Source organism: Apodemus sylvaticus, chromosome 12 (genome assembly GCF_947179515.1).
Source record: "Apodemus sylvaticus chromosome 12, mApoSyl1.1, whole genome shotgun sequence".
NCBI classification, from domain to species: Eukaryota; Metazoa; Chordata; class Mammalia; order Rodentia; family Muridae; genus Apodemus; species Apodemus sylvaticus.
In genome coordinates this window covers 73,733,071-73,758,645 of record NC_067483.1, presented here as the reverse complement: position 1 = coordinate 73,758,645, position 25,575 = coordinate 73,733,071, and the positions used below count along the sequence as shown (strand labels likewise).

The window sequence follows — 25,575 nt, the reverse complement described above, 5'->3', positions numbered from 1 at the left end:
ACATTTGTCAAAGCCTTCCCCCTCCCCCTCACGGTCTGGTGCTGAGGATGAAGACCATCCCACCGAAGGCGCCTCCCTCCCAGGACAGACTTCAAGGCACCTCACGTGGATAGACAAAGTGGCAAATGCCTGCCTATGTAGCTTCTCCTCACGGATGACCTGTGAGTGAATACCGAGTCAGGGCTCTCCCTGCTATCCATCTGGTTGTGAGGAGAATAAGCTGGAGTCTGGGCCTGTGGTTACTGCAGGCATAGGAAAGAACCCTAGACAGCCAGAAGGCCGTCTAAAGGCTAAAAGCTATTTGGCAATAGGTGGTCACTTGGCATATTCAGCCTCAGCTCTGCCTTGTGGAAGATGTGAAAACAGGGGGCTTGCTGTAAAGAACAACCGTGTTCCATCCACGCCAGCCTCAGGCTGTTGCCTAAAGCAACGAGGCTCCTTCTTACCCACCTTTGATGCTATGAGGGCCTTTGAGTGTCACTGGTCATCCCAAGGGACTAGGAGGCAGAGTCCTGGCAGGGAACACCTGGCACCATTTTGCTTCTAAGACCTTAGAATTTCCATGGATGATTCCTATACTCTATACATCACTTCTAAACTCCCGTAAAATTCTGGCCGCAACTAAATCAATTTTAGAATGGGTAATGTATATTTTACTATTTTGCCTCCACCCACTTTTGGGCCTAGCATGAAAGTTATGCTATTAGCAAAGCTCTTAATTTGTACCCTTTAGAAATGGTTTATGTTTGCCATTTTCCCTGGTGGCTTTTTTTTTTTCCTATTCATGAGCTAAGTTTTATTCAGGACGGCAAGGGAATAAGAAAATTGTCTGTAATTCCTGTTGTCTGATCTCAGCCTGTCACAACACATCACTATTCTGGGAGTTGGACTATCTCAAGAAGTCTTCTAGGGGAGGGATTCCAACCCTTTCCGTTTAAATGTTTCCTTTCAGCTGGACTCTGATGAGCCAGTCTCCAGTGTCATAGCTGGTACTTCTCGGTGCCACACCAGTGCCAGCCCCAAGGGAGTTAGAGGGACCTCACAGTGATATTGAAATAAAATAATACACAGCACAAACAATACTCATGGCCAGCAAATAGGGGTGCACCAGAGGTACGATCCAGTGTAACACCACCCGAATGCATCTACCACAAGGCTTTCTGAAAGCATATGTTCAGAGTACAAATCCTTACTCCAGATCCACCCATCCATTCTCTAAGGCACAGCCCAACAGCATTTTTGACAATGGCAGTCAGTAATCCTTTTGTTTTTTTTAATTGTTGTTTTTACTGCTTGGTTCTTAAAGGCAGAGTATCATACAGCCCAGGCTGGTCTTGAACTCACTATGTAGCCAAGACTTTGAACTTCCAACTCTCCTGCCTTTACCTCCCATGTTGGGATCTAGTATGTGCCACTACCCCTAGTTTACAGTGCTGGGGATTGAATCAGGACTTTGTGCATGCTATTCAAGCGCTCTACCAACCGAGTCATATCCCCAGTCCCACGGGCAAGTAATTGTTTTACCAAGTGTTTTTAAAATGCTTTATTTCTTTTTTATGTGTGTATTTTGCCTTTGTGGGTGTGCATGTGCGTGAGCGCACGTGTGTGTGTGTGTGTGTGTGTGTGTGTGTGTGTGTGTGTGTGTGTGTACAATACCTGCAGAAGCCAGAAGAGCATATCAGATCCCCTAGAACTGGAGCTGGGAGTCCCCATGTGCTGGAAAATGAATGTGGGTCCTCTGGAAGAGTAGCCAGCACCCGTAATCACAGAGCCATCTCTCCAGCCCCTCTTTTTTTCAGATTTTTAACAATGTATTTTTATTTTGTGTGTCTGAGTCTTTTTGATGGCCTACATGTGCACCGTGTGAGTTCAGTGCTCTCAGATGCTCTACAAGATCAGTCGGTCTCTGGAGTCGGACTTACAGAGCATGATGAGGGTGCTGGGGACCAAACTCAGGTCCTCTGCTAAAGCAGTACGTGTTTTTGGTTGCTGAGCCATCTCTCTCCAGTCCCTAAGCAAGAAATTTTTATGGCCAGGCAATTTTGTAAAACACAGATCCAGCAGGAAAGGCCTATAGATTGGGCATCTAAAGACCTGACAGGTTTGTGATGCCATAAATGGGGATGATGGCTTCTCCATCTATTTAAAAACAGATGGAGAGTGGATGAACCAAAGCAGTATCTGTTACTCCCCCTCCTCTGAGAGACTACTTCAGATCTAACCAGATGTTGACAGGCAGTGCCAGCCCCCTTCTCACCCTGGGGTGCTCACCCTACACCACGTGCAGAGTGAGGATCATGAGAAGGGAGTCGAGGTTCCCAACCCATGTTTGGTCCTACTGCACCCCAAGCTGTAGCTACAAGGGCCTGGAGGATGAGATCCTCAGCGCCCCGTCCCCCGCCCCGTCCTTGCTTGGGTGGAAGAACTGAACACTGTTCTGAGGCTCCTAATGAGTCTACACAAGGCCTAGAGAAGAACTCTGAGCACCAGGGGACCCCCTCCTGCCACCCGCTTCCACACTCCCTCCTCCAGCTTGTCCCTGACTCAGTCATGAGTCACAGGCAGAGACAGAAGCTCCTGCAGCAGGCCTCTGCCCTCCCCCTCTCCCTGAGGCCACACATTCCCCTCCCCCTCTCCCTGAGGCCACACATTCCCCTCCCCCACTCCCCGAGGCCACACATCCCTCTGTCTTCTGCTTCACCTTTCAGCTCAGCCTTCTACGCCCTGGCTCTGCAGATCACTGAGCACATCCTAAAAATGGGATGGATGGACAAACACACAACACTTAAATATCAAAATATTCCCATTTAAGTTTTTTTTTTTTAAAAAAAAGCAAACTTTAAATCTCTGGGTTTATTATAATTTATCCATAGCACGATTTCTTATCATATGCACAAAATATACTCATCCTTTCTTGGGCATGACTTATCTTCTTTCTTAAATTGTAGGGAATCAGTGGATGGAGATCACCTCTACATATGAGACTTTCTTTCTGCCCTAGAAAAACAGGAAAGGAACTAATACGCATAGGCACTTCCTGTGCAGGACACAGTATTTGGAGAAGGAACAAAGGAATATGTAAAGTAACATCAAGGGCACCGAGGACAGCCAGCTGACCCTTGTCCATTCAGACCATCTCCTATCCACGTACCCAGAAACACCTGCTTTTCCTCTCTACGGAAGGTCTGGAAGCCCACGTGATCCATGCAGCCCTACAAAGAACAATCTGTGCTCCACTTTCCCCCAGTTATTTTGAAAGCCTGTTAGCTTCTGTATATTGAATTTTTTTAAAAAAAAAAAATGTGTCAGCCTATAGACTTGTTGTCTTTAGAACGTTATGTTTCCAATTTCAGTTTTTTTCTTTGACTTATTGCTCCCTCAGCTTTCCCCAAGCTCATACATGCCCCTGGCTCTACAAAGCACTATATTTGGTCTCCGCGGCCTGTGCTATGAGGCTCTTTGGCGGTAAGAAGCCTGACACAGTGCTCAGTATAGCCACAGCTACTGTGGCTATCCGATATTCTTCGGAAGTGCCTGAGCAAGTTGAAATCAAAAGCTGGTGATTAAGAATGATGTTTTTACCATATCGATTTAGAGCCCAAACAGACAGATCAGACCTACTTTTTCTGAGGCCAGGGATACTAGCAAGTCTAAAACTCAGCACCAGAGTTATGGCTTTTGTCTTCCAGCCCTTGGAAGTGCCAGCATTGGGCTGAAGTATCCTCCTGATCCATCTGGGGCAGGCCAAAGCAACCGTGAAGTCCTTTGGCAGGCCAGTTCCCCTCCAAGCTATGATTCTACCCCCCAACTCCCGACCCCCCGACTCCTGACTCCCGACCCCCAACCCTAACCCAGCAGCTTCTTACGTCACACACAGAGAACCTTTTCTGGAAATCTCATGAAGTACAATGGGTGCTAACAGAATGGGCTCTGGAATTCCAGTCAGGTGGCCGTGGAAATGCTGACCAGCCAATCAGAGGCTACACATAGCCCAGTAAGTAGAGAACAGAGCACTGCTGGATTAGGGGATAGCAAGCATCTCCCTGCTCCAGCCTCTTCACCCTCTTCACCCAGTCATGCATCTCGCCACAATAATGCAGACTGAAAAGTCTGCTAACAAAGGAGAAGGTCGAGGGACACCCAAGACTGGGTGGGTAACCGATCAGAGCCAGATATTCTGATGGGAGGTTTATCCTTGATGACAGATGAACACCGAACTTCTCCTCTGGAGTGGGAATCCCCAGTTTGGCCTCGGCTCAGCTAGGAAGTTCTTTTGTTGGTCGTGGCTAGATGTTCTTCCATGTCTGCTTAGAGTTGATAATGACCGTAGTGACCAGGCTCTTCAATCACTGTGTAGGATAGTTTAGGTGCATTTGGCAGGAAGGGTCTGTGGCAGCAAGAGGACAAACCCCTTCACAGGAACATGAGAGCGGAAGAGTTTGTGGCCACTTGGTAGTTTACCTACAAAAGTCCAATTTGGGATTCAGGCAAAAAATTTTTTTTTTGTTTTCTGTTTTTGTTTATTTTTGTTTGTTTGTTTGTTTGTTTTTTGCAATGGTAGAAAGAGGAAGTGCTTCTTGCTGACGATGTGGGTGTCTTTCTTCCCCCCAAAGCATCTCTACTGGTTAGGCAGTGAGGCCAAACAATGTCGACACCATATCCCTGGTGCCCAGCTGCCGCAGAATCAGGATGGTAGAAATAACTCTTAAATGAAGTACAACTCCGAAAAAAGAAAATCTGAGTGTGTTTGTGGGGAAACAACCCACATTCAAAACATAATGAGACTACATATCATTTCCCGTTCTTCATCTTGTATCACCGACTTCTGCTTTTCTCCTCTCTCAAATGTGTGTTTTAAGCATTTGTCAAAGGCACCTGATGACAAGCTATTCACTGTGAAGAGTGGAGCGAAACACCCTCAGAGGCACCAGCCCTGAAAAGACCAGGTGAGAGGGAAACATAGAGAGGGACTGGGGAGGGAGGAGCCTTAGGAGCTCAAGGCTCGGGCATCACTGTGTGCCACAGAAAAGTGAAAAACAGTGTGAGTCCTGCGTATGGAAAAAAGAAAGACCACTTAAGACAGCTTTTCCAAATGCTCTCCTCTCTTTGTCCCAGCCACTTAGAATCGTGAGTCAGAGCAGCAAATTGAAGGCATTTCTGGGATTGCCCAGGAGGTCACTGCCACAAAGCTCACTAAAGGCCTTCTGATTTTAGCATAACAAGACTCATGGACCAGTGACTGGAAGCAATGGGGAAACAAGGTACATTTTACCATTTATCTCTCTTGTGAGCAGAAGGTCTTCTAACAGTAGTAATAAATCCCTCTGTCTCTAAGCACAGAACAGCACTTGTAAAAAAATAACATACTGCAGGCATAGGTAATTTCTAGAGATGAGGGGTCCAAAGCTACCTGCTTCAGAACGGGACAGTCTTGTTTCTGTTAAGGAAATGGGGGTAGGGGGGAGCAAGATAAACTTGGTGGGTTATTACATGGTATGTTCTCACACAGCGTTTTCTTGGTAAGTTGCTCAAGATGGATGGGCACTAAGATTTGAAAGCAGCCTTCTTAAAGGAGGATCCCTTGCCAAAGCAGAGATCAGAGAAGCTTCCAACGTGGCTGCTGGGCAGAGAAGGTCCTAGGCTTGCCCACTCTCAGGTTGGGTCTTGTTTCCATAGTCTGCATCTGATTTCCAGTCATCCAGAGAGGTGTTTTCAAAGAATCAGACTACAAGGGACATCCTGGTTGGAAAGTCGCCCTAGGGAAAAGCAGAAAGAGCTTTAGACTGAGAAAGCAACAAACACAACTGCTGGCTAACAGGAGTGATTTGGTGCCCCCTGTGGACACTGGCTAACAGGAGTGATTTGGTGCCCCCTGTGGACACTGGCTAACAGGAGTGATTTGGTGCCCCCTGTGGACACTGGCTAACAGGAGTGATTTGGTGCCCCCTGTGGACACTGGCTAACAGGAGTGATTTGGTGCCCCCTGTGGACACTGGCTAACAGGAGTGATTTGGTGCTCCCTGTGGACACATGACTGTTCCCCAATGTTTCTGAAGTCCAGCGCTCTTTCAGGGCTGAAGGAAGAGCAGACTTCTCTTGAGTGTGCAGAAAAAAAACAACGAAGTCTACGTACATCCATTTACAAGAGAACTAAGCAGAAACAAAGGCTCCCTCCACACACACAAGGTACTGACTGCTCAGCCATTCAATAGCTATCGCTCTCTGGAATGTCCACATAAGCATGCACAGAATATTTTGCACGCAGTTCACAGAAACCCCAGGTAAAGGCAAGCGGGGATGTGAGCCTTTTGAAAGTCTTTCCTACAATCACCTATACATTAACTACTTTTAAAAAGACGTTTTGTTGTTATTTCTTGAGGATCCCACCCTTACTTCCTCCACCTGACCCTGGAGAGAGTGAAACTGATGACTGGGCCTCCACACCCATATTTTCCGCCAGGGGACCTTGCAACCCCACAACTCCCCCCATTCTCCCCACCCGGCTCCAGAGAGATCGGGGTGCATCCTCACGGTTTTCTTGGCGGGTTCCTTTTTCCTCCTCTTCTCCGAGTTGCTGTGGAAGGACAAGTCACGCCCACGGTAGGATGGGCCCCGGCTCAGCTCCCCGCGGCTCAGCTCCAGCTCGCTGTAGGGTGGCAGCGCGTCCTCGTCCGCTGCGTCCTCCTCCTCTTCACCCTCGCTGGCCCCAGCCTTGTAGGTGGTTGGCGGGGACCAGGCGTAGTAGGATGCGCTGCGCGGGCCGAGCTGTGCGCCCCGCTTGGACGGCGTCTCTAGGCTGCCCCCGCGGCTGCTGCTCTCCGGCCGCGCCTGGCGCTCCAGCACGCTGCTCAGGTACGAGTGATCGTACTTGGGCGCGGTGCCCGGGGTCCGGCTCACCAGGCGCGGCAGAGGCGTATCCTCCGGTGGCCGGCGGCGTGCGGGTGCGGGGCTATAGGTCCAGCCGCGCTCCCCGTCTCCTGGCGGCTCGCGACTGCGCCCGCGCCCGTAGTACTCATCCAGCGAGCCATCCTGGTAGAAGGCACCGTGGGCCCGCGACTCCGAGCGCTCGAAGCGGCTCCCCGCCCGCGCCTCGTGGCTGTTGCCGTTGGCGCGCCGCGATCGCTGGCCGTACGAGTCTGCGAAGGCTGCTAGCTCGTCCATCGACACAGCGGGCACGCCTGTGGCAAAGTTCTTCCGCGACAGCATCTCTGATTTAGAGCGCGGCTGGCTGCGGGCAGATGATCACTGGTTACTGCCTCTGCCTGGAACCCTTGCAGGGCACCCCCGGAGTTCCAGGGCCCCAGCCTCTACCCCTCCACCCAGCGGGACCAATCGACTTTGGCACCTTTCATGCTGCGGATCCAGCCAGACCAATCCTGGCTCTCTCATGAGTTTATGTGGAAGACCAGAATGGAGTTGTGTGTCTGAAAATATCTTGTGGTCTGTGTATAGTGCTGAAACACACAGATCAGCTTATGACCATGATGAGACCCTTGGGTGACAGCCACATGTCTTACTCCACCCACCCTCACAACCACAGCCAACAGCAACGCGCAGCTCTGGTCCCAGGAAACAGGAATAGTTGGCAACATAGAAAGGACTGTTCCTCTCTCTGAGGCAGGGGCCAAGTTGCCTATTAAGTCAGGAGGCCTGAGACCTCTGCAGTGGGTAAAGGAAAGGCGGGGCTCTACTGTCCTCCAAGGACAGTTAATGGCTGCAAGGAATGCCATTCAGGAATCAAGCTGTCACACAGATTATTACATGTTGGTTTGACAACACCCGGGGCAAGTTCCATAGCATCTGGAACTTTCTATTTCCTTGCCTTAAAATAGGGACATTAACAGTAGCTGCTTTTTAGACGTATAAGGATTAATTACAAGATGATAGCATGATTACCGTTCTTATGACAAATGATCAGGACAGTGGAGATGGTGGGTGGGAACCTTTAAAGGTTCTAGGATAAAACCTATGAAGAGAGTGTCTGCATTCGTTCGTTATGGGGCCCAAGACACTCACTTCAAAAGGCTTAACTGATTGCTCCTCACATTTGGTATCACAGGCATGTAACATATGTAAGAGATATTCCACCATCTACAGAAACAGAAGAACAGACACACAGTGGCCCCTTCCCACTCATGGCCGTCACCTGTGCCTGAAGCTCTCACGGTCCTCTTTGTTATACTCCAGGGCTGGCCCCCTGTTGGTCCCACTGTTGCCTCCCATGACACCTGACCAGTAGTCAGGATTGCTCTCCAGGTCCCCAGACAGAGGGAACTGCTTATTCCGCATCTGGTGGTAAGGCTGGCGGAAATTGCCGTTGTCATCATCGTGCAGGGAGCTGAGTTCCGAGATGGTGTTGTTATCTGCAGGGACAAAAGCAGGCACCACGGGTTTCTAAATGGTAGGAAGGGAGTGCTGCTAAGAGCTCAGATCACATATTCCAGACTCTCCTGCCTGGGGGAGCCTTGGTCCTGGCCAGTGTGTGCTGTAGATGCGCACCGGTGGTATTTGTGTTACTCCGCAGGAACTGGCTCCAGCTCAAACCTAACTTGCTTACAGAGAGAAAGACTTCCTACATGCTGTTCTTGGACTAGGAAAACAATTGTCTTTGTTCTACCTAAGGCAGGCTTCCCAGAACTCAGGCTGTCTGCAGCTGGCCTCCTAGTACATCTCCCTTGTTCAAATGTTTTTCTCTCTCCCATATAATTTCTGTGGTGAACTTCAATGATCCAGGCCATGTTGGGTCAAGAGATGGGGGGGGGGAGCCATTACTAATAGCATCTTCCCTACTGCTGGCCCGGTCCCGAGAAGGGGTCCTTAGAGCCAGTATGAACACCCACGCTTTAGAAAAGGCCCATACTGCTCTCCAAAGAGCTTGAAGTCAAGGTGAAGAGGATATGTACCTTGGTTTCAGTACACTTACCTTTTAGACCATGCTCCTGCTGTGTAATACCCTGCCCAAGGAAGACCAGATCTACTTCTAAGGCCTGGGTAGACCTGTTGCCCTCCCTACCAAAGGATTCCAGGTGTTTGTGGCTGTGAGTGGCTTGGCCAGAAGTTTGGAAGGTGGACTCACAGCCTTAGTGTCCACTGAACTATAGCTTGAGCTCTGGCCCCTGCCTAAAAAAAAAAAAAGTAAGAAAGGTGCGGTCACAATTTTCTCACTTCCTAGCTTTGTGCAGAAGCACTTATAAACTAAGACCAGAATTATGATGTAGGCTGGAAAAAAATAACAGAAATTCTGATTATTTAAAAAACTTAGAAATGTATTGAATTTCATTTTACTTAAAAAACAAATCCAGTGAACCTATTTGTAATGTAACTGAATCCACTTGTTTTCTAAATCGTTTTACTGAGACTTCAAAAATATTATTAAAGACAACATTTTCTAGTCCTCACTGCTGCATGAAAGGTAAGGCCAAGATCAGATATGGGAGGCAGAGATGTGTTCTCTCAGGTTCCCTCTGCCTTCCCTCCATCCTCTGTGGTACTGGGAGGACCAGACAAATTTGAGAACACACTGGAATGACAATTTACTCATGGGATCATTTGGTATTAAATTATAAAAATTTAAACATAAAGTTCTTAAAGAGACAGATGATGTCGTGTGTGTGTGTGTGTGTGCATCTGTAAGCCAGAGGTCTTTGTGTTTTCACCTTCTCTCACTGAATTTGGAGCTGGGCTGGACTGGAAAGCTCCAGGCATCGTCTCATCTCTGGCCCTTACAGAGCTGGAGTTACCGGAAGCTGCAACCATGTCCAGCGTTTTACATAGATGCCAGGATCTAGACCAAGGTCCTCCTATGTGCGTAGCAACACTCTTATACACTGAGCCATCTCTCCAGTCTTTATGCTATTGGTAAAATCTACAATGTTCCCTCACAGTCCCCATGAGTTCCAATCCTAGTAGGCATGGGGGGGGGGGGTAGCTTTAGGACACACTTGATGAGAGCATTGCAAAACAATATTGCTGGCTCAGAACTTTCTCTAAATTTCAAGGAATACTTGACCTTTTTCATTTCTCCATATTGTAAGAACTATCACCATTCGGCCACTCACAGTAACAAGCTGCTCAGGGTATGGGTTACACTAACATTTCTGCCAAGTAGAACATGGCATCAATTTAGCCCTTGACAGACATACAACGATGCCAGTCTGGGACAGGGACACATTAACATTTTCTGTAAAGGATCAGCCAGGGAATAAACATTTTAGGCTTTGTAACACAAAGGAGAACCACAGTGGCCAATAAATTCAAAACCCTGGACCTTCCACCCCTAATTCTTACAGAACCTGTGAAATCAAGGTATCTATATTTTATGAGATTTTTTTTTAAAAAATTACCCAAGTCCATGATCTTCCCTGTTCTTTGGAATAGAGCCAACCTCCAGAGTGAACACAGCTGTTGTACTGTCAATCTGCAGGTACTCGGTGGCCTGGGTTCCAGCCTTGGCCCTGGCCACACGCTGGTAGTATCACAGGGGGGAGACCAGTCTAGGCTTAGCTCAAACGTGTTTGTATGTGGGACACGCAGATTGGGAATCCTCCCATCTGAGTTCTTCTAAGTCTATCAATCCACTCCCTGAGCTTCTGCTCCCTCTTCTGAGCACCGCACAGGCTGACACAAAGCATGTCTACCCTAAGGCTCCACCAGGCCGAGACCAGCCAGTTTCTGAATACCTTTCGGATCAAGGCAGTCAGCCAGGATAAGTCACACACACTCAAGTTCATTCTTTGGATCCCCGTCACGAACTTTTCCTCTAAGCTTTGATACTGGTAGATTCCTTGCCCATCAACCCCTTGATCTACGACTCTCTCTGTCTCTGTCCTCTTACAGCGATCCATGACAACACTGTTACAACCAGCTTGTCAAGTGTGGTGACATCTGCATTCCTGACATTCCAATCTGGAGATGGTCTTTTTATAGTCCACGAGGTGGGAGGACGCAGCAGTGGCTGCAACCCAGAAGGGATGAATTTAGAATTGTAAACTGGGTGGAATATGTTGTCCTTAATCTGAATAAAGTTCCTCTAGTCTGGGACTGTTTCCCCAACAGCTCCATCAAGTCTCTTGTTGGTTCCAAGAAGAAGAGGGTTCAAAGAAAGTGCCTAGTGACCTCACTCCAGGCTTGCCAGCACCCTCTTGATAATTAGCCCATCCGAGTCAGACCTGCCCTGTTCTGCCTCCCGTGATAGACAGTAATTTGGAACCCACTCTAAAGAATCAGCAGTGTCAGCTGCAGCCTCCAAGGGCTTTGGATAAGTTAAGGGTTGGGGCCCTGCCACCAACAGACTTAGTAATTAAATGGTTCTTTGACAAAAAGTGCAGTCTCTTTGCTTTCCCCGAATCTCTGCGGTTAGGGCATCTCAGAGGGATACCAACCTCTTTTTACTAGACTTCTTCTTTCACTCTCAGTGAAGCCTCCATGTGGTAAGTCAGTGTCTGGGTTGTTCAATACTAAGGCCCTTCAGGTTGGAAAAAGCTCATACTGAATAGTTATTTCTTGAGTGTGCACGTGTGTCTGAGCACAAGCACATGTGTTCATATATGTAGATGCAAGAGGTTGGCATAATATCTTCTTTGATATTCCTGACCATATTTTATTTTTTTGAGAAAGGCTCTATCCTGGAACCTGTGCCTGCTGACTGAGTAGAATGGGTGCCCATTGAGTTCCAGCGATTGGCTTGTCTCTGCCAGCTCAGATCTGGGGAGAGGGATGTCATCTGCTGGCCCGTGGGTGCTGAGGTCTGAGCGTGGGTCCTCACGCTTGCACTAGTGCAGGGAATCTGAGCTCATACCTGCTCAGTAAAGCAATGACTTTACTGACTGAGCCATCCCACCTCTTAAGTAGTTATTTTTGAGGATTGCTTACAGAGTATTTTAAGAGGGCTGTTCTGATGAAACATTTTAAAGCCAGGATTATAAGGCCACAGCAATGGACGCGGACTGCCGCACCACCATGCAGGACTGTTCCACGCTTCCACTAGAATCCCCTTCTATTCTCTTCCGTGTTCTCAGAGGCAGCCCTTTCTGTGGTAGTGTCACGAGCACACCTGCTGGCTCAGAGCTTCCAATCTGATGACCCTCCCCCCATCTTCTCTTCAGCTACCAAATCCTTAATGAAGCACAGATCACATCAAACTAACAGATGCTCACATCTGCCTCTCATCCTCCTGGCTGGATCGAACTGAGCCAGCTCCTTCTCGACGTAGTACAGGACCTTCATGGAGTCTCTCTCTTTGTCAGCCTGGATCCGGTAACCTTTGCGAACTGTTGAAGAAAGCACAGGAGGGTGAGCTAAAAAAACAGAAAAAGGAAAAAAGGAGATCTCCATTCTTTTTTTTTTTTTTAACCAAGCAGAAACATGGTTCCCAGGTAGAACAATAATAAATGACAGTTTATACACAGGGGGTACACTTGAGATCCTCGACCAGAGGGTGCCATCGGGATGAAGATCCTGGAGGTCAGCAAGCAAAGCTGCTGTGGAGTGCTTTCATTCGTTTGCGACTCTTTCCCTCCCGTTGTCTGACCTCCACAGCTATACTAAGGCATAGCTCTTAGGTTCCAGCAGAGGAACAAGCTCACTCTATCCAGAAGAGAAAGAGACCCCATTCTCAGCTTAGGACACATGTCACTCTCCAGGATGAAGTCCATGCCTTCACCTGGTAGAAGGGCACGTAACTTTAAGACAGATCTCCAAGCATCACAGACCTCCAGGCAGGCTGAAAGCCTCTGGTTGCCTGGGAGATGGCAAAAAAAAAAAAAAAAAAAAAAAAAAAAAAAAAAAAAGCAAAGCCTTAAGCTGGATGGTGCGTGCCTAAGAGCTAATATTAGATTCTAGACTACATGCACAGAGGCACAAAACAAGCCGCACAACAACGCACAGATTTCTAATCACACTTCCAGTTTATCTCCTTAGCATTTTTCCTTTTAGGAAAAGGAATGCCATATTTCAGATGTGACTAAATTAACCCGATCTGACGCTTTGTAGTTAGAGACAGGTGTTATTTTTTTCAGGGCTTAATACAAAAAAAAAAAAAAAAAAAAAAAAAAACAAGGGAATTAATACCATCCCCTGCGCCTGCATCAGTCCCAGTGTCAGAGTCGTAGGCTGTTTATGCCCTACATCACTTAAGTCTAGCCCAACACCAGCCCAAGGGATGACAAGACAACAGTTATAGCGGACAAATGGGGGGGAATGAGGATGAGGAGGGGCCATGAGGGGCAACTAGACAATACTTACTGGATGCTCACAATGTGCCAGGTACTCGGCTGAACATTTACCAGGATGGTTGTTCCTCATGGCCATACAGGTAGGGACTGTTGTCCCTTTCCCTGCACGTAACGTTAAGTTTTAAAGTTTTAAAGGAGGTCTAAGTAGCTGCATTTTGTGGTTGAAAACTCTGGCAAGGGAGGATTTTAGGACATGATAAGGAATGCTGGGCATGGAATCATGTGGTCTCACTGAAGGAAGCTTAACTGGATTAGGGCACCATACTGCTCTAAAGTGTAGAGGGAGGCACAGGGTTTGCTTTCTTTGGTTGGTTGGTTGGTTGGTTGGTTGGTTGGTTGGTTGGTTGGACTAAAAAAGGCAGATGAAGAAGGCAAGATAGTGAAGCCTAAAGTAGCAGCAGACATGGTCTTCAGACCACATCAGGGAGGGTAAGGTTGGAGACATGGACCTATCTTCTAGCCAGCAGTGGTACACATAATGAGAATAAGGAAAATGCAGAATGTGTATGCATCCAATAAAAGAGATGTTTTATGTCTCTGGATGCATCACAAGGCCCTCTGCCCAAAGCTCTTCACATGGAAGATCGAAATAAAATTCTACAGGGCTCTAATCACAACCCAAGCACTGAAGGAGAAAGCCACCCACGCATCCTTTTTGCAGGTGCAGACTTTCCATGTGAGAGAATACTGGGCAGGCCGCGTCCATCTCGACGTGTGAAATGACTTAGAAAAAAATGAATGAGGTCTCAGCACATACTTCTCAGTGGCACCTGCTCCTAGAGCTTAGGTCCATCCATAAATCCTGGGCAGAAGGAATTATTAGCAGAAATGATTTTATTTATCAAGCCACACATTCTTCCATTTCTGCAGAGGCGTTTACAGAGTAGTACAGACAGTTCAATTAAAATGCAATTATCCCACAGAACTGCTATGTCTGTAGCAAGGCAGCTATGTCTGATGGATGAGGTGCAGGGATGAGAAACAGGGGTCTGGGCGTGCCGAGGCTGGTTTAGTGAGGGACCTCCAGAGAATGAACATCCATCAGGATTCAGTTTCCATGTAATTACTTCAAGAAGAGAGACAACTAAAAGCAAATTGGTGGGGCACTTGAGTGCTCTAGAATGAATCGGGATATCTTAAATGCCACCTCATCCAAAGAGAGTCCTTTGGTTCCTATAATTCTGTGTGTGTCTCTCTCTGTTCCAATCTTTTTCCTAACTTAAAAATCATTTGATATGAATTTGTATTATAGGCCTTAAGATATTCTAGTTTGTTCCAAGTTCTTTATATAGATGCCTATAATCTTCTTAAAATTTTTGAAGACATTATAATTCAAGATTTCCCTGTGCCTAAGACTGTGTTTTATATATAACGAGTACTAAAGATTTGCTGAATGTCTCCCAGCCTATGGAGGGGGGTTCATGCTTCTTTGGAAAGTGTATTGTTGGTGTTAATCCATAGGCTATAATCTCCCAGAAGACAATTACTAGATTTCTCAGTTCGCCTATGTAACTCTAGGATCTAGCACAGAACCTGGCACATTTTAGAAGCTCAAAACATGCACGTTCAAATGAATGGATGAAGGCATGGTTAAGTTGGTGAATGAATGAATGAAAATTGTGACTAGCAGTGTTTAGTGGGTTACAAAGTATGGCATAGGAAGCTATGCGGGTGATTTACTGGAGAATTTTAACCAGGAAGGGAAGGGTTTGAATGGTAGTCTGGGGAAGCAAGAAGGTTTTATGTCTGTCATTATTGGTGAGCATTTTCTAAGGAAAGAAGACCAGCATAGTTGTAGGCATTAGGGAGGGGCCTCCTCTACCCGGAGTCCTGGCTCTGCCTAAGAGTTCTTTATATGGGAAGCACTTTTTCAGCAAGCCTTTAGTGACGCCAAAATAAAGGTCATGGATAAGAGAGGGTTGGTACTCTACGTAACTAGGTACTAGCTGTCTCCCAGAAGAGCAGGAGCAGATATGCCGAGCCACAGTAGCTGGCAGTAGAGTAAGATTGCTTTCAGTATCATTAGAAAAAATAATTATACTCCTCATTATGATACAGATTAGACTGTATGCATGAGTTATCAATTTCCGAGAATATACAGTAACTACAGCCCCATGGGAAGAGAATAGTTTTAGCTTTCAATACTGTCGTTTAAAAGAGACCCCACTGTGCCATAATATTTCAACTTTGACTTCTCCATCATAGGAGCCTGGAGACTTCAGAAATTTAAATTCTTCTAATTTGTCAAAAGACAGAGGCAAGTGATTGCTCTTCAGACTTAGCAGCCTCTGTTCGGTTTTAGTTGCTAAAAATCAAGACAATTCTCCCTTTAAAGGGTGTGGATATTTTTATATAAAATTATAAGCAAGTTTGATTGTAGTGCACACTAAATTCTTCTCGCATTCTCATAGAATCTGGCTCTGTGTCTTGTATGCACTCAAGAGCGCATGAGTCACCAGAAAAATCTTTCCCCATCCTTTCTGACAATGTGATTTTCCTTTCTGACCGTGTTACAGTTTCTCTATATACTCCTCCGTATTTCTTACCCATTTCATTTCCTTTAACAAACCTTCAGAAATGATCCTGATAGACTACAATTTTCTAATTTCTTTGAGAGCTGGGGAAATTCATACACTTTTTTTTGAAATGGCTGGCTTTGAACTTGCCATGCAATCCAGGTTGGTCTCAAACTCGTGGCTCCACTTGTCTGCCTCCTGAGTGCTGGGGTTGTGTGTGCTACCAGTGCCAGCTACAGACTGTCCCCTGATTTGTAAAAAGGTAGAGCCATGTGCTATGGCACACGCAGATGATCCCAGTACATGGAATACTGAGGCCGGAGGATTGCCCTGAGCTGGCACCAGCTTGATCTACACAACACTTTTAAAGCCATCCAAGGTCATATACTGTGTGTGTGTGTGTGTGTGTGTGTGTGTGTGTGTGTGTGAGAGAGAGAGAGAGAGAGAGAGAGAGAGAGAGAGAGAGAGAGAGAGAGATGTGGAACTGTATCAGGTTGGTTTTTATCTATAATTTAAAGGCAGGAGAATGCTTTGAAGTGTGATCGTATTTTAATAAGAAATGTCCTGGACTGTTGGCCGAAGTCCAGCATATTTAGAAAATGACTTTTTCCTGGTGGTGTCTCAGCTCAGGGGCATGGATGATTTATTTCTGTTTTCCAGTTCAGCCTGGTCCAAGTCCTTTTGCTTTGTGTCTCGGCCTCTCTCTTACTCCGTTTTCTAATTTTAACTTTACTAGAGAGAGGACATTAGAAAATCACCTGTGACACCAGACTATAATCTCAAAAAAACTTGTCATTTAAGCTGCTATTTTGACCTAATTAAGGTTGGAATTTTTTTCAATCAATTTCCCCATTTATAGGCCAAATCTGACTTAGAAACCCCGTGCAGGCGGTCTCCAAGGTGAACTTCCATGGATGTAGGCTTGTTCTTCCTGTCCTATCTTAACAAGCTCAGTAAGGCTGTTTATGGATGATAGAACAGCTGCCAGATTCCACCCCCAGGGTGACAGCAGCTCAACTGTGGGAGAAGTGAGTCTTAAAATTTGCATATTCTGTGTACATACAGTAGGCATATATATAGAGAGAGGCACATCCCTATTAATTTAAAAATGACATTTCAAAATCCTCCTTGTCTAGTCCATTCTTTTGGGTGAATAGAGTCCAGGTATACTCAGATAAAATGGGTGAGAGCAGGGCAGGAGTAAGGGGCAGGGGAGCTGATTTCAGTAAGCAAGGCAGTGAGGACCAACCAAGACAGTTACTGTAGGGGTGGAGGGAAATAAAACAGCTCAGGGTTAAAGTATAATTGGAAGGCCTTGGTGACAGGCCGGACGAGAGGAGTGAAGAATAAGGAGATCTTGGTTCTGATTTGAGCTGCTAAGCAGATAATGATGTTACCCAGTAGGATGAGTTATATAGACTTAGGTTTGAAGTAGAAAAGCTAAAAGAGGTTGGAGGGAGGAACAGTAGACTGAATTCCTAGAGGCCAAGGTTAAACGCCTGTAAGACATCCAGCTGGAGACATACAGAAACAGTTGGATATAAGGGTCTTAGCAGCAGAAGTCTGCAAAGTTGTGACTGGGAATCGTCAGTGACATGAATGGTGACTGAAGCTATGGGAGTAGGTAGGATTTTCCAGACAGCGGACCACAGACCAAGCAGGAACACCAACGCCAGGAAGACGCACAGAGAAAGAAAGCGGCACTGTCAGAACAGGTAGAGTGACAACAGAATGTCGAGCCAGAAAGGCACAGAGGGACAATCGCATCAGGGGCAGCCAGGGTTTCAGAGAAGAGAAGAGAGGTTTGAGAGAAGAGGGTTGAGAAGCAGCCATCAGACTTAGCAATGAGGCAGCTTGGCAGGAGCAAGGAGGAAGATAGCTGAGCTGGTGAGAGGGGAGGAAACAGAGACGCTGACTATTAAAAGCTCTTCCTCGGAGTTTTGGCTTTGAGGAGTGGAGGATAAATGGAGAAGCCACGTTGAGATGTCTTACAAATGGCTGTACTCCTACGGGAAAGACATGAGCATGTTTTGAATGGTGAAAGGGAAGAGACACCAAGACAGAAGGCCAGAGCTGGGAGGTGTAAACCAGATGAAGTGTGGATCTTCAGCCAAAGGGATGGTTCTAGACCAGCCTGGGAGAAGTCCATCTTTTGTCATAGCAACAGAGAAGGACCTGAGTAGCAGCTGTAAACAGTGGAAAAGGAGTCAGGTGCCTCTTTTCCTCTCCCGCTTGGTAACCACAGGGCTCTTTTCTACATAGCTCATAGCAGATGCCTTTCCTAACTATTGCTGTCATCAAGGGAGCCAGCCAAGCATGTGCTAAAAAGGACAGCATGAAAAGAAGAAATCTGTCCTGTGTGGAGGCCACCAGACCATGTGAGCAGCCAGCCCAGCAGCTACTGTGTCTTAGGAATTCTTGTCATAACACATTTCTTTTCTATTGGTTAGTATGATGGGATAGAGCCAAAACGATGAAAAACTGCAACAAGCAGACATGGAGGAAAGATTAAGGCCAGCCTGGTCTACAGAGCAAGTTTCAGGGTAGCCAGCGCTATACAGTAAGCCCCTATTTTAGAAAGGAAAACATAAAAATGAAAGAAAGAAAAAGAGAAAGTGGAGAGAGGGAAGGCTTGCTGGTTTATTAATAAGACTTAATTTATTGTGATAATCCATTAAATGAAGAGTAAAGTGGGGGAGTCCTGATGATCCAGAGAAAGGAAAGGTAGGGTGTAAAGGGAAGCAGCAACTGAAAGCCTGTGTGATGTCGGTCGGTCTCCTTCGCCCACCCCTCCCTTCGGGGAAATAGACCGTGCTGTCTGTCTCTTGCTTTCCCTGCACATCCTTGATCATTAGCTTTTCCTTCTCAGTTTGTGACTCATCCTCAGTCTCAGACGTCAGAATTCTACTAATAGTTCCAGGGAAGAGAAAAAAACGCATACACAAATACCAATTACTCACTGAGGATACCCACTCCTGCCACCGCCAGGCACTGGGGGTTCATTATGTGGGCTGGGTCCCCTTTCTCACCTCCCACATATACAAATTGCCGCCACTGAAGTCAGCGATGCAGTCTTAACCTTCATAGCCCTGTAACCCTGTTCAAATGCCTCCGGGTAAGCTGTATTACAACATGTCTCTACCGCTCCATCTGGCTTTGCCCCCCCCCCCCCGCCTCTACTTATCCCTAATGAAGCTGACTGTCCCTCTAATCAGCCCTCTTCACCGAATTTCTGTCTCTGATTAGTAGTGCTAGATAACTTGGGGTCATCCTGAAGTCTTCTTCCTTTGCTTTATCTCTTAACATCTCTCTTCTTTCAAAGTATTTCTCAGATTTACTTGGTATTTTGATTCCCACCATAAACCAGTATACCTGAACAATGTATCCAGAGCTTTGTTCTCTGCCCCTGAGCCGCCCACCTCACCGCCTGCTAGCTCAACAATCTGCCTAGGGTGGCTCTCACTTGCTCTTTTGGACAGGCATCAAGGGCCGCTGTAGTCTCCAGCAAACCCTTCTGTCTTCTTCCAGACAGCCTGACAAGCTACACACTGACATGTTCACAATCTGTGCTCTGGGATTCCACTGGACTACTGACCTTCCTGCACTGTGACAGTCAGCTGCCACACAGTTTTCCTAAGCATTTCTCAACCATCCTGGTCGAGTTCAGATTTCATCTCCTCCATGAAGCCACAGTAGTAATAACTCCAGCTCTCTTATCTTTGGCCTATATTCTTCAGCATCATATTGTCTGAATGGAGGTCTATTCCCTCCTTTGAGAAACCACATTCTACACAGTCTACTGTCCCTCACACTCCCCAATACAGTCCCAAACACTAGGTGGGCATGAGATCACTATTAACAGCATAAGCATATTTTAAGTAGCAAATTCCTTCTCTTTATAGTTTTAGTTAATGAGACCATGAAAAGGAAAGAGAGACTTGGAGTGTCCTTGAGCGCCCTGGAAAGCCTGATGTGCACCCCAAAAGATATCTGCCTCAGTTGGAAGGGCCCTATTTCTGGAACAGAGACCAACAACACATCACTGAAGAACTAACTGTCCTTATCCGCAAGGAACGAGGGAGGGCCCTGGTCCAGCGTCGGGTGGGGCAGGGTGGGACCACATTTACCACTGTGGCTTCCTCCAGTGGAATCACTTGTTGCCAAGGGAGGTGGATGCGGCTTGTCCATCAGCATGCCAGAAGAGGGGGCTCCTCCCAAGGGGACAGAGGGGATGGAGTAGGGGCCAGGGACACCGGAGACAGAGGGAGGGAACCCGGCCTTGGCTGCTTTCCCTGCTTCATACACTGTGGAGGGAGATGAAGAGCGAGAGAGATTATGTAGTCCCACCCTCCACAACCACTCCCACCCGAAATCCCTGGGGTTCCATTCTTTCAAGGTTGTCCCTAAACACACGTGTTCATTCTTCCAGGACTGAACTGGTTCACTGGAATCACCAGCACCACTCCCCAGGGATCCCGCCAGCTCCATGCACCAGGCAGCCACTGGAGGAACTACAGAGTTTAGAATCTGGCGACCGGACAACACTGAAACGGATCTAGGAGCCATCATGGCGGCATCTCCACTCAGAACTGCCCTGTCTAGGAGCTACCATGGTTCCTCCGGAGGGGGTTAGCAAAAGGGTCATTCAAGAATGTTTCCAGGAGGCTAAGAAAGCACCGGGTATGCTTACAGTTCCCCGTCTGTGTTTTCAAAAACAGACACAGTCACCCAGGTCCTTCCTGCACTGTTTCATTCCTAAAGGTTCTAAAGATAGTGTGTGCCTCTCTTTCAAAATGTATTTGGTTTGTGGTTGGGATGTCAAACACAGTGCCTTCCCGGGGTTGGCCAGTAAGCTGACCCTGTGCATCCCCAAATGAGGACTGATCCCTGTTGTGGCCAGGTTCATCTTAAGAGTAAATAGAACTAACTCATGGGTGTCTGCTGGATGAGGTCCACAAGTCATAGTTCTTATACTTGACTTATAAAAGGAGGGCGTTCTCTGCACCAAAGGACAACGGCCAATGTAGGTTTTCTCTGTTTGAATGCCCCAAGGAGAGGGTACAGCGTTACCCCAAACATCACCATTCTGATCCCTCCCTTCCTTGAATCTGCAATGTCCATGAGCGTTAGAAATGCATGACACGTGTGGATAAACCGCATGCAGAAGGAGAGAGATGCATGGAGGTGAGGTGGAGAACGAGAGCAGTCTTCCCTGAAGCCGGAGGTAAGGGATGGAGGGGGAACTCAGGGCACATGGCTGTCAAATGGAGAGGTGATGTTTCTTTGGATGGCTCCACATCTCCCCACGGATCCCTTACTCACAGGCCTGAGGGCAGCAGCAGGAATCCGGGCAGCATGGGCAGCGGACATAGCAGCAGCAACTGTGAGGGCAGCATTGGCACCAGCAGATCCCCACCAGCACGAAGAAGAGGAAGATTCCCAGGATCACCAGGCCGACAAACACCCACTCTGGAAGGATGCACAAAGAAATCTACTCGAGGTGGCTCCCCTTCAGGACACGGCATACATGGATGGGTGTCCCCCCTGCAAAAGAGGTGAGTGGGAAGGACCTGGGGAAGAAAAGACATCTAACCAGGACATAGAGGCTCCGGACCCATGAAGTACTCAGAGTGAGAAATGCTAGGGCATAGAGAAAAGAGAACCAGGTGACCTGTATCTCTTGGGGTGCATCAAGTAGTCAGCTCTGTGACTGGAGACTTTGGGGTTCCTAACTGGAACAAAGATAGGACAAAAGCTGAGGGGTGGCCTGTTGTGTGCTGGGTTCCCAACTGGTGGATTCTATAAATGTGTGTCTTTTATAATGAGGCCAAAAAGGTCCTTGCCTTACATCGAGGACCAACGTTATAGTTCCAGCACTCAGAAGGCTGAGATAGATCAAGGCAGTCTGCACTACAAGTGAGACCCCACCTCAAACAAACAAAATCTGAAAATCTTTAGGTTGGGGTAGGCCTATGCACCTCCATGCCCTTTATATGGTCCAGGATCAGAGTGTGTTGGTCTGCTTTCCTGGGATACCTTTCCTGCCATTAGCTCCAGGGCAGAAGTTCAAAACTCTTGCTTAAACCTCAATAACTATCCATGGTTAGCAGGGAGGGGGAAAAACATATCATTTCAAATAGAGATCTAGCCCCCATCCCCAGGGTATGGGTTTGGTTCAACCACTCTCAAGATGAGCATGCCAGCCAGCATAGCTCAGAGCACTGATGAATAGCACTGCTAATGTGTTTGTCAACTTTTATAATTTTCATAGCTCTGTCTGAGGCTGAACATTAATTTCCTTTAATTTGCTCATCCAAAAGACTTAAAAGGAAGCAAATTCTATTCTGGCTCACATAAAAGTGACTATGACTCTCAGATGACTTGTCTCAATATCACGCTATTGGGCTTGGGATGAGCCCACATCTTTCCTGGAGACTTGGACACACAAGTACAAGCCACACTTTCCTTAAAGGCCAAAAGATGAAAGTGGTTGAAAGCTATCCATTCAAAATCTCGTTATGATGAACTTCAGTAGATATTGTTTTTCTTAAAGTTTGGTTATTAATTGTCCCTCCCACTAAACAAATATTCATTTGAGGACTTGAGAATGTGACTTTCACATGTAAAGAGTTTTGTGACAGTTGCTGAGTCATTTGACCTTTGGTTGGGGCATCATTTCCTCAGAGAGCAAACAAACAGCTCATAGTTTTGAATGGCCCCCACTTATCCATCTGCAATACATTCAAGGCCAAGCCAACCTCTCTTCAACTAGGGAATGAGAAAGCTTGAACTGTGTGGACAACATTCTTGCAGAGGATAACAATAGCAAGTGGCTGTAGCCCAAGCCTGGTAAGTAAAACACCTAAGACGGTCATTTTATCTCTGAGGTGTTTAGGTCAACTATAGGGAACTGCAGCAGTTAAGGACAGAGACTAGCAGGTGATACTGAGAAACAAACCAGTGCTGTCTGAGCTTGGCTTGGCAGAGCACGCCTGTAATCTTAGCACGTTCTTAGCTTTCTTCGGAAAGAGGGTTGCTGTGAATTGAAAGATAGCCTGGGCGGCACAGCAAGTACCAGATAAGGCAAGCCTATGCTAACAAGAGCCCTTCTCAATAAATAAATAAATAAATAAATAAATAAATAGGGAAATAAACAAACAAGTCAGTGAAGGGGTTCTTGGGGCCAAAGAAAAGGAAACTGAGGTGAACATGACTGGATATAAAATACAGAAACTCTTCTTTGGACTTGGGAGATACAACTATTTTACTTTGAAACATTGTAGGTAACTTTTATTTTATCTGCGTAAATAAATTTCAAAATGGAGGGAAGTCTTGATAAGAGTGGTTACAATGTTTCTCTGTGTCCTTGAGCATAATAGCAATAAGGAAAAGGATCTGAGTTTGGTTGGCCAACTAAAGGTAAAAGGCTGGATTAATTCATAGAGGAACAATTAGTGGAGCTGGATTTGGAAGACTCTGGACATTTCTTAAAAATTCAATCAATCCAAAACCAACAACCAGAAATATTTCCTATCTCTCTGTTACTATTAGGAGGATCTTAACAATATGGCAGAAATCAAAGCTAATTAGACCCTCTGATATTTCTTTTATGGGTACCATCCTTTCTATAATTCAATTCTATTTCTCCCTGAACCCCCTTCAACTGCAAGCTACAGTTCAGCACCAGATTGGTTTGTCTGGCTGGTACATTCACCTGAAGCTATATGAAGAGACGCAGATCTGTATTTGGGTTAGTGATCTTGACATATGGTCCATGGATGCCTAGGAATTTCCAAGGTCTAAATATACAAGTATAGGTCTGGGAATGCATGCTTTGGCAGGAAGGAAGACATGTCTTTCCTAAGTTAAAAAAGAAAAAAGATTTTTGGTAATGTTACAAAAGGCACTTCAGTGTAACATGATTGTATAATAGTAAATGGGTAAGCATAAGAAATAAGGAATATAAATAAATAATACTTAAGGGCATGTACTATCTGGGTACAAGTGAAATACTGAGATGGGCCCCGAAATAAGCGATGAGGCTGCATGCCTCACAGCAAGGGACTGGGTCTCTATCTCCTCTTATTCTTAATTCTCTTTGTTCTTTTAGGACCTAGAAAAAGAAGGTATACAAAAGGCTCATCCAAGGGGATTAGTTCATCCTGGAAAAAGACAACAAACATTATACAGATCAATGTGCCAAAAACAAAACAAAACAAAACAAAAAACAAACAAACAAAACCAAACCCTCAAACAACTAATTAGTGACTAACGCAGAAGCAGACAGATGGAGTGACAGAAAATAGTTAAATGACCAAGTACCTGGCATAATCTCCACAGCAAAACTGGGCAAGAGATCAGCAAGCAGCCCTGTCCTGCCTAGAAGAAGCAGAAGGAGAAGAAGAAGGGAAGAGGTTACTCCAAAGGAAATTGCAGCCCTGTTCCTGGTGCCCAGCAGAGCCAAGCCCTCGTAGGGCCACTGGTCTGTCTGCCCTGTGTTAGGAGAGACACATCAAGGCTGGCCTTGGTCAAAGGGAATGACTCTACCAAGTAGTTTTGGCAGCCGTCCAAGGGACGGGTGCACCTACCCTAGGTGGAAGCAGAAAGGGGACCTTATTGACTAGGAAGAGGAAATCTCTGCCTCTAAATGAGAAATCCTGCTTCAGCAGACAGACACGCACCATCCCCAAGCACTCACAGATCCTTCTCCACACACTTCAGTGGAAAGTCAAACCCATCTGTATCTAAACATTCAATCTACATTTTCATACAATCCACACACAGCCCCACGTCCATATCAAAACAAAAAGTACATATTTGGTCTTAACTTAGAGTTAACTAGCTACATGGTTCTATTTATGGCTTAAAGATATCTCAATGATTAAAATGTTCAAAGGCAACGAAAAGATAACGCTAGGCTGGCTACACACTCCTCTCCACTCCTTCTGGCTTCAGAAATACTCTGTACATATGTATATGGTATGGTTTTTCCATATGGCACCCACAGCTGGCATGGTATGTACCCAAGCGCCTTCTGTGTGATATTGCATAGAAACTTCAGGATTGGTGTCAGAACAGGTGCTCCTCGGGGACCCTGGCAAGTGAAGAGTTAGCTGTACAGGAAATACGATGCTAGATGATGTGAGGGGGGGGAGGTGAGACTGAGTTATAGGAGATATGCGGCATGTTTTCACCATATTCTTATGTCGAGGGAAAGGCCTGGGGTATCACTACCACCCTGAAACTTTGCTAACAAAATAGAAAGCTGTGCCAGGATGCAAGTAGCAAATGGCCCGTCTTTCTGGTGATGATAAAGGGTCACTGTGATACATCTAAGGCATGCAGCTGAATCCTTCTTTATTTCAGCATGTGGCAAACACTGCCAGGACAGCAGCATCCAATGACAGTACAATGCTAACAACATGGGCAATTTTATCTTTTCTAGAATAACATTAAAACTGTACACACAAACGGAAGCAATGAACTTAGTTTATTTTTTCACTTACGTCAGTATCCACAACATATTGCCATTTCAGGGGCTTAGTAGCCACGGGTAGCTGTTGAACATCATATTTCCACAGGCCCACAGTGTTGTCGTTTATACCAATGATGACTTTCCATAATGAATCTAGTTAATGACTTGGACCACAACATATCTAGAGATATTTAAAACACTGGTACATTTGAGCTCTAAATGGTAAACACAAATACATCTTCTCATTTGGCTAGATGCAACCAGAGGTATATTTTGAAGTACTATGAGTCCAGATTTGAACACACACACACACACACAGCATAACATACTTTCCCATCTATCCATCTATAGT

The 25,575-nt window shown here is 46.3% G+C and overlaps 1 protein-coding gene across 1 annotated transcript in view; it reads right to left on the bottom strand.

Annotated features, from left to right (window-relative positions):
* Positions 1–4,494: 4,494 nt before the first annotated feature.
* Positions 4,495–25,575, bottom strand: part of Ildr2 (immunoglobulin like domain containing receptor 2) — a 59,481-nt gene continuing 38,400 nt past the window's right edge. Inside the window, exons 5-11 of the mRNA XM_052199933.1 lie at positions 24,071–24,127; positions 21,071–21,217; positions 19,876–20,052; positions 12,156–12,269; positions 8,147–8,363; positions 6,532–7,228; positions 4,495–5,756 (exon numbers count right to left, since the gene is read on the bottom strand). Of these exons, the coding sequence (XP_052055893.1) occupies positions 5,721–5,756; positions 6,532–7,228; positions 8,147–8,363; positions 12,156–12,269; positions 19,876–20,052; positions 21,071–21,217; positions 24,071–24,127 (1,445 nt within the window). The 3' untranslated portion in view covers positions 4,495–5,720. The remainder of the gene's footprint in view (positions 5,757–6,531; positions 7,229–8,146; positions 8,364–12,155; positions 12,270–19,875; positions 20,053–21,070; positions 21,218–24,070; positions 24,128–25,575) is intronic.